At 41.7% G+C, this 12738-nt stretch overlaps 1 protein-coding gene across 1 annotated transcript; it reads right to left on the bottom strand.

The window, feature by feature from the left end:
• Nucleotides 1–658: 658 nt before the first annotated feature.
• On the bottom strand, nt 659–12706 carry pex1 (peroxisomal biogenesis factor 1). The gene is made up of 24 exons (XM_026155930.1): nt 12498–12706; nt 11149–11295; nt 10923–11006; nt 10656–10770; nt 9823–10508; nt 9586–9705; nt 9315–9435; nt 9034–9140; nt 8793–8878; nt 8566–8698; nt 8258–8354; nt 7996–8166; nt 7744–7898; nt 6025–6211; nt 5730–5896; nt 4754–4888; nt 4589–4653; nt 4271–4413; nt 2888–2991; nt 2550–2726; nt 1903–2136; nt 1593–1787; nt 1300–1430; nt 659–932 (listed from the first exon to the last, which is right to left on the bottom strand). Exons 1-24 carry the CDS (start codon nt 12603–12605, stop codon nt 857–859), a joined length of 3744 nt encoding a protein of 1247 aa, XP_026011715.1. The 5' UTR covers nt 12606–12706; the 3' UTR covers nt 659–856.
• Nucleotides 12707–12738: the final 32 nt, after the last annotated feature.

Raw genomic sequence — 12738 nt, 5'->3', positions numbered from 1 at the left:
CATTAGAGGGTCCTTTTGTCCCTCTTGGAAGGACACTCCCACATTTTTAAATTAAGTCACCTCGTTTCTCCCTTTGCACACGTTTTGAATTTCAGCAGGTCGTTTCAAACATGCAGATACTGCACATCAGTCTGCCATGTGACTGATTAGAAACTTTGCATTAAAAAGCAATTGAACAATTGTACCTAATAAAGTGGTAGGTAAACCGTTCTGTGACATATTTGAAAGTGTTTCATTGTTTCAAAACACATTTTGTCTCAATTCACATACAGGTGTTTTCCTTTGTGTGGAGTGTGAACCATCTCTTCACAGTAACTTGCACCTTGACCGTTCTCGTTAGTTTTATAAACTTCTAAGAGCAGCGGACGTGTTGACACACTAATGGAGAGAAAGCAGAGAAATGCTCCTACATTTGTTCTTGCTGGTTCACTGTCATGGCTTATTAGGTAGTTTAATGGAACTGAGTCATCATTAATGTTATTAATTACTCGTGCTTTTTGTGTTGTGAAGTCAAAGTGTCTGTCACGACAAAAGTTTCAACCCTGCTTTAGCTTTTAAATACTTCCCACAATAATATTCAGTGTTTTGTTAGAAAATCAACTGTGTTTAAAGAAACCCATTCAAGCTAAAATGATCCAAGATGCTTACAGAAAACAAGTCGGAGAAAATGATCATTTTTAATTAAAACATGTTCATAATTTATACTTCTTATTATAATGTGCGTCTGTGCATTAATTACATTCAAGGCCTTTCCAGTCTAATTCACAACCAACTGAGTAAAGAACTTTATATACACACAATGTAATCATTTACAATGTCAAAATTAGGCTGAAATGGTTAAACTGTTAATGTTTGATCACGCTAAAGTCACACGTTGTCCAGGTTTAAATTTGACAGATTTTCTGTCTCCAGAGACGCCAAAGCCTTCATACCTAAAGAAAGTTTTAAAAAGATTTATATTAAAACACTGAATCAAATCAGAATGCAAAGTTACGTTTTTGAGTAGTAAAACAGCAACTACTACGTGTGCAGTTTCTCTACTCTCATTTAGTTGTTCAAGTTATTTCCCAAATTACACAGTACTGCAACTAAGATTTGTTTTTTTCACATTGTTTGTTTGGTTTTTTTAGTCCTCCATTGACGCAACCTGTCAGGAACCAGTTTTTCATGTTTTTAATTTCCTGCTGTTGATGACACTAAGTATCTTATGATGTCCTTGATAAATTGAGCATACTAAAGTCAATATTAAACAAATAACTGCTATAAAATCCTATTATTTCATTTGTACTGCTCACTTACAGTTTTGTGTATCTCTTCCAGTCGGCTTGGCTGAGGGAGGGTTTGGTCACGGCCAAGGCGGCGTTCACATGTGCTTGGCGCAGCAGCAGGCCTGGTTGTTTGGCAGCTGGATGCACATAAGCACACTCTTCCTACACAAACAATCACAAAGTAATTTTATACATAGTAGCTCATATAGGAAGATCTGGCTCTACAGGATGGAAAAGACTAGTGAAGCCAACTACAATGAAAAAAGTCCTAATTAGAATAACAGCACATTCAGACGCTCAAATATATTCATTGGAGTCACTCACATTGGCTTTCCTGTAGTTGTTCTTGATGTTATTAATCTCTTGTTGTAGTCGCTCCAGTTGCTCTTGGCCAAGCTCTTCATATCCCCTCTGGAGTGAGGGCATGTACGCAGGATTGACTGAGCTAGCGTGGTCACGAACTGATCCTCCAGTAAAGTCAGTGTTTATGGAACTGGGTCCAGAGATGCACTGGGAGTTCTGTTAAAGCAGGAGGATCGGAGGAAGAAAAAAAACACACAAAAATTATGAGTGATAACATTTTTTTAATCCTATACTTATTACTACACTTGTACTATGTGGTAGTAGTGCTCACTGGTTTTGAATTCTCCAACTCGGACTCAGAACTCTCAAAGTACAGTCTCCAGACATTGCCGTAGTGGTGTTTGTTTTCTGCATGAAGCTCACTGGGCTCCACGACCACCATAGACTGGTCCAGCCCCATGCCTGACTCTCCCTCTCCCGCCGAGTCGTCTGACCCACTGCCCTGGTTGTTCGGGAAGATCATGGAGGAAAGGCTCATGTCGCTTTCTGAGCCAGAGTTCAGCTCCTGATTGCCACATAGGAAGAGAGGGTTTAGACGTTCATATATATGGATTCACGAGGATTTGTAGTGTCCAACATGGGTCTTAACTGTGATACTACAGCTCAGTTTGAAATTAGTTTAAGCCTACTGTGCCTCAGGTAAGTTATTCCATTACATTTCTTGTCACTAAGGTTGGAGATAATTTAAATTAAGCTGAAAACTGATAATGGATTCAGAACTGGAGCAATTCACATGCTGAGACACATACAAAATACATTATTTAATTTGCCTGAGGGGCTAAAAAAAATGCTTGGCTGCAACAAAATGAACTATAAATAATGGAATGGACAACAGTTCCCTGACTTCCTGTTTTATTAACCTAAGGTAATACATAATAACACAGTCATCAGACAATACTTTAAGTACAATACACTTACATGTGGTGCGCTGGTGCCTATGCTGTTGTGGACAGCCTCCAGCTGTGCATTGTAGAGTAAGGCTTTCAGATCTGCCCCGGTAAACTGCTCTGTCGCTGCTGCCAGCTGCTCCAGGTCAACATCGGGAGCCAGGGGGACGCCTGCAGTCAGAGCTTTCAGGATCTCCACACGAGCCTCCTGGAAATGTGACACAATAGCTCGATTTAAAACCCAAGAATCTTTCATGTAACATGACTCAACATTACTTTTTGTCTTTTAAGGACTGATACATATATAATGAGTTTAGAAGTGAAGTGATGTTAATTAATAATTATTAATATTCTTTTAAACCAACAAACCAGGTCAGGGGGAGGGCAGTAAAGGGATTTGTCCAGCCGTCCAGGTCTCAGCAGGGCCGGGTCAATCAAATCTGGTCGGCTGGTGGCTGCAAGCACGTACACATCTATGAAGACAAACACGAAGAATTCAAATTTATTTATTTTAAATTGAATTGAAGATCCCTCCAAGTATGTTTCAAGACAGATTAAAATGCTACTAATTCGTCCACAAAAAGGTTTAACCACATCTCTATAACCTTTCATAGCCAACTATATTGTTCAAATGTACTGGCCCAAGGTTTAGAGCATATTCATATTAGTCATAAGTATCACAATGAAGCACGTTTGATATATTGTAACCGAGCATAACATGCTTGGTCATGATTTAGTGAACCTTCACTTGAAGAGGCAGTAGCTGAGCCCAAGCATAGAACTTCAGTGTTTTTTTCCGATGAGAAGCTCATCTGAAGTAACTAATTGAGCAATCTATAAGGCATTCAAGAGGAACGTTTACTGCTCTGAAAACAGCATAGTTCAAACCCCAAAATGCATAAAATCATCACTGTACTTTGGAAAAGTGTTTTTCGAAACCATGTGAGTGCAAGAGTGAAGAGCACTCGGGTCTACACAGTTAAGTGCAGTGTGAGTGGAAGCCAGCCAGGAGAGGCAGGACAATTGTGCAAGGGTATGGTACAAGGTAACCCTGCCAAGTGTAGATTCACCCTTATTTTATTAATGTATTGACTAAACAGTGGCCATAATCACATTTAATTAAAAAACAACAACATCCATTATACGTATATTGTTTTTCCCCATCAATCCCAAAATTGTTAACATTAAATTATCAAAGTCATGCTTAGATGCTCTGTCATTACCCAAAGGTCCATTTGAGCCAGGAGGGAAAAAAACTGAATGGACTTCATGAGACTTAACCCCCACTTAACTTTAAATGGCTTCAAACACTTCTGATCTCATCCCAACGGTTCGGCGTTGGCAGTGTATTGTTTTAGGCGTTTTGTTTTGGCGTGACTGTTATGTGTTTCCTGTTTTACTTTGAAAGTCTGTGTTATCTTAGTGTTCAGTTTACGTTTCCTTGTCTCGTCAGGTCTAATTTGCCCCAGCTGTGTTTCCCTCCTGTGGTCCATTCCCTAATTGCTCCTTCTATGTATTTTAGCCCTGTGTTTCTGTATGTCATGGTCGCGATCTTCCCCCCCCCCGCCGTTGTAAATAGTTTGGCGCCTTGTGTTTGGTGATGTAAATAAATGTCGTATCTTGCTTTAAATGTCGTTTTGGGATTATTTTTGTGGAAGCCCGTATTAGTTTTTTCTCGTGTGTGTTTGCCTTATTTTTATTTTCCTGCGTTGCACCCCGGTTGCCTAGGCCGGGGTGTAACAATCACGTTACCCTGCAGTCCCTCCACTCCATCCAGCTGGGTGAGGAGCTGGTTGACCACGCGGTCGGTTACACCTGTGCTGTCGTGGCCCCTTCTGGGAGCCAGAGCGTCAAACTCGTCAAAGAACAGGATGCAGGGCTTGGCGGCTTGTGCCCTGAAAGAGGCAGAAGAAGAAGTGATTGAAGGAAATAAAAAGAAAACATTTCATTTATGTGAAACGCCAATACTTTACCATTACTTCAAATGTTTTATGTTAATAATTATAACTTGCAACAAAAGGTAATAACACAGCAACAGCGATGCCGGGAGGAGTTTAAAAGTTCACTAACCTCTGGAAGACATCACGGACTCCCTTCTCACTGGCTCCAATGTACTTACTTAGAAGTTCAGGTCCCTGGAGGGAGAGTTTAAAAAAATCTCTTGTTGCTGTAGAAACTTTGCTCTCATACAGAAGGGCAGTCTTATTTTAATGACGAAGCTGAAGCAGAGCCTACCTTGATGCTGATAAAGTTCATACCACTGTCTTTGGAGATAGCTCTGGCCAGCAGCGTTTTTCCTGTACCAGGAGCGCCATACAGCAGAGCTCCTGAGCGATGGCGGATAGGAAGATTGGCGAAAAGGACCGGATACTGCAACACACCAAGGACCCACAGTCAGTGACTGTGCAATAAATTATGCTGAATTCTAGCCTTGTCTGCTGATATAAGGGAGACCTCCCTTCATTTTTAAGAAGTAGTGTTAAAAAGGAAGAAGCTCAAACATTAACAGCCATGTCTTTTCCCTAAAACCACCGTGATGAGTTGATGACAACACGGCACAGAGCAGTCGGAGGGCTCACAGGATCAAAGATTACATGATAAAAATAGATCAAAGTTACCCACCGCTCCGAAAACACCCTCATTATGTACTGAAACTGGAAGCGTCAAAACAGTCATATTTGAGGTAAATATATCAAAATAATTGTCAAAAAAGGGTCAACTGGGGGACCTTTAGATGATGCAACTATACTGCAACTCAAAGACTGGGCTGTAAGCAAGGGATCTGAAGAATCCTAAGGTAAATTAAATGAGCATTTTCATTAGTTATAAGACCTTTCACTGGATTTTCTCTACTACTATAAGACTCATGCAAGCTGAATAAACGGGTTTTCCACCTCTCCAGAAAGAAAAGACGCTTTATCGGCTCGAATAAAAGAGGTTTTAATATATTAGTGGTCTAGGCAATTACATAATTTGGGAGTCTTATTATTACTTTGCTTGTAGTTTTTGTTTGTTTCTAAATCAGCTGATTCAAATATTTTATTTTCATTTTGTCTGTACTGAGCCCCTCATCACCACTCATGCCGATGCTTTCCAAAGCTCATCTGTACAACAATCAATAGTAATTATGGTGTTTAAAATACCTAGATAGTAGCTCATTATACCACACTGCAGCTAAAACACATTTTGAAAAAAGCAACAGCCATCTGACCTTAGCAGGAAGCAGTATGGTGTCCATAAGCTGCTGTCGCACTTCTTTTAGCCCTCCTACCCTGTCCAACCCAAATCCACTGGGGGTGTGGAGGTCTACACCCCACAAAGAGGGGGGGGTGAAGCCTTTGAGAGCCTGCGCAAAGTCCCTCCAGGACAGACACACTCCTGCAAAATACAGGGCACAATGAATACAGCTGGACAATAACTCTACATTAGCATCAGTGGTCACATGATGCAGGAAGAATCTGAAGACCTGAAATTGATCTATTGGGAATTTCATCAGTCTTTGATACCTTGTTCACTGTGTCCTCTTAGCATAGAGTTAGCATGAACAGCCCGCTCTAACAGCAGTACTAGATCTTGAGGTGTGTATCCCTCTGTCTCCTTAGCAACAGCCCCGATATCAAGACTCTGTAAAGTCTCAACAGACAGGCAGGACTTCCTCAGGATCAGATGGCGCAGAATCTCAACCCTCTGGGCCTGCAAACAATAAAATGATCTGTGTTTTTTTTTTTCTTTTCTACTTTGTGTGTACTTGTGCTTGTGTGTGTACAGGGTGGGCCATTTATATGGATACACCGTAATATAATGGGAATGGTTGGTGATATTAAAGTCCTGTTTGTGGCACATTAGTATATGCGAGGGGGCAAACTCCTCAAGATGGGTGGTGACCATGGTGGCCATTTAGAAGTCGGCCATCTTGGATACAACTTTTGTTTTTTCAATAGGAAGAGGGCCATGTGACACATCAAACTTATTGGTAATGTCACAAGAAAAACAATGGTGTGCTTGGTTTTAACGTAACTTTATTCTTTCATGAGTTATTTACAAGTTTCTCTTTGTTCACAGCCATTGACATGTCGAAGAGGTTAACACGTGTGGAGCGGATCGAAATTGTGTTGATATCTGGTGAACGCAGTAACCGGGTCATTGCAGCAGATTTCAATGCAAGACACCCTACGAGTCCACCCATCGCCCATGCTACAGTCAGCAAACTGCTTGCCAAGTTTCGTGAAACTGGTTCAGTGTTGGATTTGCCAAAATGTGGACGCAAGAAAACTGTTACTGTTGAAGAAACATCAGTGGCTGTCCTAGCTTCATTCAGCAAGAGCCCACAGCGTAGCACTCGCCGCATGTCACTGGAGAGTGGCATTAGTCAAACATCCCTTCGGCGGATATTAGCTACTCACAAATGGCACCCTTACAAACTCCAACTACTGCAGCATCTCAATGAGGATGACCCAGATCAGCGCACAGAATTTGCAGAATGGGCAAAACAAAAATTGGAACAGGACCCTCAGTTCACGCAGAAGATTTTGTTCAGTGATGAGGCAAACTTTTATTTGAATGGTGAAGTTAACAAACAAAACCACCACTATTGTTCTGACACTAACCCACATTGGATGGATCCCTCCAAGACTGTTGGAACGACAAAGTGATGGTTTGGTGTGGTATATAGGGTACAACCATAGTGGGTCCATTCTTCATCAATGGAAACCTCAAGGCCACTGGATATTTGAAATTGCTACATGATGATGTGTTTCCCTCTTTATGCACTGAAGCTGGCACGTTCCCTGAGTTTTTCCAGCAAGATGGTGCGCCACCACATTATTAGTGCCAGGTCCGAGCATTCCTAGATGAACAGTTTCCTGGAAAGTGGATTGGTCATCGTGGGCCAGTTGAATGGCCTCCAAGGTCTCCCAATCTGACCCCCTTAGACTTTTATCTGTGGGGTCATCTGAAGGCAATTGTCTATGGTGTGAAGATACGAGATGTGCAGCACCTGAAACTACGGATACTGGATGCCTGTGCTGGCATTTCTCCTGCGGTGTTGCTATCAGTGTGTGAAGAGTGGGAGAAGAGGGTTGCATTGACAATCCAACAGTTTGCCCCCCTGACATATACTAATGTGCCACAAACAGGACTTTAATATCACCAACCATTCCCATGTTATTACGGTGTATCCATATAAATGACCCACCCTGTACATATGGATGTGGATGAGTGCCGACCTGATCAGGTGGCTGGATGTTTACAAATCCCTGGATGAAGTGGGAACCGTGTACCTCAGTCAGAGAGGGATGGAGGGAGTGTTCACTCTGGCTGGTAATGATCAGACACACCAGGCTAGAGTGAAGCATCACCTCATCCACCACATCCTGCAGGCCTGCAGCCACAGTGAGATAACATTACTCATCAAAGTAGGAAATGATTATCGATCCTGTCTGTCAAAAGGCATTCCCACAGGTAAGAAAATATTTTACTTTGAGCAATGTGCTGCTGAAGGAGTGCCTCCGGGCCGTGTTCATGTTCAGGTGAGGCTGGTGACCGCGTCAAACGATCCAGGTCATCAAGTAGAACAACAGAGGGCTGCCTCCATTCTGCCTGTTCAAAAATGTCCATCAGATTCTGTCTCACAGTTTCTACTCTTTTGCCTAAAAGGAAAACAAAACATCTTTTTAATTAAGTAAAATTTTATCCTTCTTTTCCATTCAGACAGCAAATATTCATGAAGTCTTTCTTGACCTTGTAGCTTTTTGCAGTCTACCACCTCAATGTGTGCATCCAGCTCTTCTCTAGCTTTCCTGCAAAAGGCTTGGGATAGAGTGCTCTTCCCACTCCCCTGAAGAGAGAAGTTACAGCACAACATGTTGTAGACTTAAGAAAACAATACTGGTTAATATGTGTTCTCCAGTGAGCTTAAGCTGCAAAAAAAAACAACAACAAACAAACATCAATGCTATGAAGTAGCAATTTATCTTATGTTAATGAATTATATTGACAGCCGTTGTGTTAGCAATAGTAGTTAACTTAAATGTTAAGTAAAGAGATACCTTGGCACCAGTGATGAGAAGAGCTCCACCTTGAAGTCCCCGACCAGTGGTACCCAGCTCTCTCGAGAGGGGACTACCCAGAAGGCTATGGGAGATAAACTCAAACCCAGTTCTACAAAGCTCATCCATCCCCCTGGGGAAAAAAACCCAAACATGACGGAGACTGATGGAGAAAAACAATCTCCTGCTTAAATCACGCATAGGTACTGAATTAGCAAAAGACGTACCCAAGAATACTAAGAGAGGGAAGTTCTGAGTGGGGTGTTTCAACTTCAGGCTTCACAGCTGGGGTGGTTACTGGCTCTCTGTCTACCTGAAGATGAGAGAAAGAGATAACTGAACAACTTCAAAGACTTTTTTTTTCTTAAAAACGTGTTGAATTTTTTAATAAAAACTGCATGAAGCAATCTGTTTTCATTTAAATGTTTAAAGACACAGATATATAATTCTCCACTTGCATGGCGATACCTGTATGTCTTTCTTCTCGATAACTGTGGGTGCTAGCAGAAACAGCTGATCTGAAGCTTCAGTCTGTGGTTCTGGTTTCAGCACAGTTAAAGCAAACTCTAACTTTGCTATGGAAAAGAATAAAAAGTGAAGGGCCATTATTTAAAAAAAAATAAGAAGCTAATTTAAGATATTTATTATTACCCCCTTTTTTAAATTTACATAGCCATATGCAAATCTGTCTGTGCATGATTTATAAATACACTTCTTTGGCTTGTAACGGAAGTGCAGGAATGAATCACCATCAGTTCCATGTAGGAGGATGGTGCCAGACCGTGCTGTCAGACAGGCTAAAGGTTCGTGACTCTGTGTGTGCAGCCAACCAAGGAATGCTGTCTGGATCTCCTCATCATCCTCCTCAGGCTGAAGAGAAAAATGTCAAAAAAAATTAAAAATCAGATGGACAGAAAGGAAAGAAGCTGAACAAATTTTCTGCAATTCTGAACAAATTATATGTCCTTGTACTTCATTTACATCCGACACTGTAACACAGATGTACACTCCAGCACTCACCAGTGGATTTAGGGGTTGTAGGCAAATAGTAGAAGCTACTTTGATAGCTGATTTCACTGGCTTAATTCTTACTGTTGAATGGGCAGGGATATTAAGCCTGCTGGCCAGAGGCTCTGGAATCTAAAAAATGAAAGATACAAAAATTTTAACAGAAACAGAAAGAAGTAGGGCACTGCAGTATTGTTAAAATACTGTTTATAAACTATAGATATTCTTCTCTTCAGACACCATACTCACCCATACTCTTCCACTGTGAATCTCTCCCTTGCTTCTTTCCTTGCATCCAAGCAGCTTGGTACAATGGCACACTGCCCTAACCACCATGGCCTCCTCTTCCTTCACCTCCTCTCCTTCAGGCGTAGCAGTCTCCTTAGTAACTCTTGCCTTCTTCTTTTTCTCCATTGCCTGCTTGGTTCTGTCCCTCGTTTCTTTGGGGGATGGGACTTTGGAGAGAAGGCCATATGTAATTGAGGAGTGACCTTCACTCAGCCTAGCATTGAAACTGTGGCTCCAAGGAAAGATGTGAATAGCATTAGTTGCAACGTGGCTTATGGTGCTGAGAGTGTGGGGAGGTGCACCGCACACTCTGTACAGAGAGTCCGTAAGGAGAGCGGGGATTTCAGGTAAAGGCGGTTGTTCCTTAACTGGGTCATAAGCGCCCTTTATCATATGATGAAAGAGGCTTTTCAGGTCGGCTATGCCACCCCACTGGTGGCTGTTAGAAGTAGAGGAGGCAGTTTCTGATGATGGTCCTGAAGGGGAGGAGAAATCCATGTTTGGCTGTCTGTGAAAACTTTCTGAGTTTGGGTTGGCTTTTAGATGAGAATGTGTGTGGGTGCCAGTTTCAGCGCGGATCTTCGGGGACACAACAAGTTCTGTGAATTGCTCCAGGCGACCGTAGGGCACACGTGGAGAAAGTGAAGCTGTGCAGAATTTTTTTTAAATTAAACTGTAGTCATAGAAGTCAAACATTTAAAACTCAAGTTGAGCAGGCAAACCATTATAACTGCAATATTTTTGTGTCACATGTTATTTGATAAACAACATAGAATAATTGTATCAAAACTGACCTATTCGGATAAAGATTACCGTGTGGTTGTCCACCCACACAGGAAACACGGCATCTTGGAAAACTACTCTGATCTGATCCAGTAGTTGCAGCTCCAGCGCAGAACTGTGGAGCTCCTGGCGATATCAGTCACACAAAAGTGATATATTAATAGTTGTTAAGTGTGCTTTAAAAAGGAGAAGTCACCTTGTAATTATTAGAATGTGTAAAATAGTGCAAACTTGTATGAAGACAAGTTTCACATATTGTATGTCACTAAATTACCCACCAGGATTTCCCAGTCATCAGCTGATACAGGCTCCACAAACACCCGATCCAATGATGAGACCTGATGACATGGCCTTAAGAAGCCCTGAGGAAAAACAAACCAGTAAACTAAACAACTAGTAAGTCCAGACAGAAACTGACAATCACTGTACACTGTCACAAGATGGAGAAAATTAGCTTCTTCTGAAAATACAGCGAAGAACAGATTCCTCACGGAGGGGCTCTACCTGCTCTCCATCTGTCAGGCCCTGCTTCTCTCCTAGCTGCCGACACAGCTCCACTTTGTGGCTGCCCAGGCTGGAGCTGGCTCTGTTTTGAGTCCAGGTGAGGAACACTGGAGGCCCATGACCACAGGACAACTCCAGAGGCTGGTTCTGAAAAAGACCTTAAATGGGTTGACTGTGAATGTCACTGTATACAAAAGTATTCTACAGTCATTGCCAAGTTGCATGGGATCATGCAACTTGGCAAAGACCCCAAATTAGAGCAGCAAATCTCCAACAGAGTGGCTGTAAAGGAAAGGAATCAGTGTGTTGCAATAGCCCAGTCAAAGTCCAGACCTCAGCCTGATTGAAATGCGGAACCTAAAGAGAGCTGTGCATCAAAAAATTCCTGCAAACACTGTAGAGTGGGACAAAGTTTCTCCACAACGCAGTCAGACACTAATAACAACAGAAATAAAATGGTTACTTCAATTTAGTGCAGCTAAAGGTGGTTCAACAAGCTTTACTGAATCAAGGGGTGTACTTTGTTTTTCACATGACTGCATGTTTGCTGAAGCACCTTTTGTTTACCCTAGACTACACCATGACCACCATCCTTGCTTGCAACCATGCTTGAGCAAACAAATCGTCCTCATTCAATCCATTTTACACTGTTTAGACTAATAATGACAAGGTTAACCCAGTTCTGAATCCTTTGTAAGTAAAGGTCAAACTTAAGGAGAGGAAGCCACGAACCAGGAATTCCTGTTAGCCAAAAAAGTGCAAATATAAACAGAAAGCCTTCATCAGAAAAACACTGTTCATTCATAACAGCGAACAGGATACAAGCTAGAAAAGTCATTTTAAAAGATACACTAGACCCCGGATTTATTTCTAACCTAGTCCTTTGTCTCCACCAAGTGAAACCGTAAAGGAACTGCTACGAAAACAGCTCCACCGAGAAGGAAACAAATACTGAAATACTAATTGCTAACTACCCTCTCTCTCCATATGCTGTAGTATTGTGTTTGACTCAGCTCCTCTTCTATCTATATTCAGAGCACGTTTCCAGCCGGGCCGAAGTGGAGTGAATGGAAGTCATGAAAAACTGATCTTTCCAATTCATTTGATCTAGAGAGCAGCCTGACGCGAGGTCTAAACTGCAGAAGTCACATTTTATTTTGTAATGTGAATAACTGTCAAAGGGTCTCGGAAATTAATTTACAGCAGCATTAATTTTGTTAAAAAAAAATACAAGAATAGAACAACATACAGAACGGGCCAACATTTTAGCTAAAAATTGTTTAAGTCAACAAAGCTTCTACTAATTTTACCTAAACGATAGTGCTAGGTGGTTAGCTAGGCTATCTTACCTCGTTCAGGGAAAGCTGTGATATTAGCTTCAAGGGAAGGTGTAAAAAGCAGTTTTTTGCGTTGCTAAAAGTGACAGTTACGGGTTGAATGCCCTGATTGCTAAACATGATTTTCACAAAGTTTTCTATTTCGCGTTCAACGGGTCAAGGAAGCTGCACCGCTAACATCAAGTGTATGACAAACTCATAGTGGATCGATGTGCTCTGTGTGTGCCAGACCAGAGTAGCCGATATTCGGTTG

The sequence above is a fragment of the Astatotilapia calliptera genome, chromosome 22 (genome assembly GCF_900246225.1).
Source record: "Astatotilapia calliptera chromosome 22, fAstCal1.2, whole genome shotgun sequence".
Classification (NCBI taxonomy): Eukaryota; Metazoa; Chordata; class Actinopteri; order Cichliformes; family Cichlidae; genus Astatotilapia; species Astatotilapia calliptera.
Note: the sequence above shows the minus strand (reverse complement) of the source record. Positions and strands in the feature narration are given on the sequence as shown.

Bases quoted from the DNA above. Each gene is read 5' to 3' on its own strand.
- pex1 (XM_026155930.1), bottom strand. From the start codon at position 12,605: ATGTTTAGCAATCAGGGCATTCAACCCGTAACTGTCACTTTTAGCAAC. The intron at 8,355-8,565 runs GTATCTCTTTAC...TTCTCTCTTCAG, and splicing joins TTCTCATCACTGGTGCCAAG to GGGAGTGGGAAGAGCACTCT. The intron at 2,727-2,887 runs GTTTGTTGGTTT...TCACATTTCCAG, and splicing joins ACTGCCCTCCCCCTGACCTG to GAGGCTCGTGTGGAGATCCT.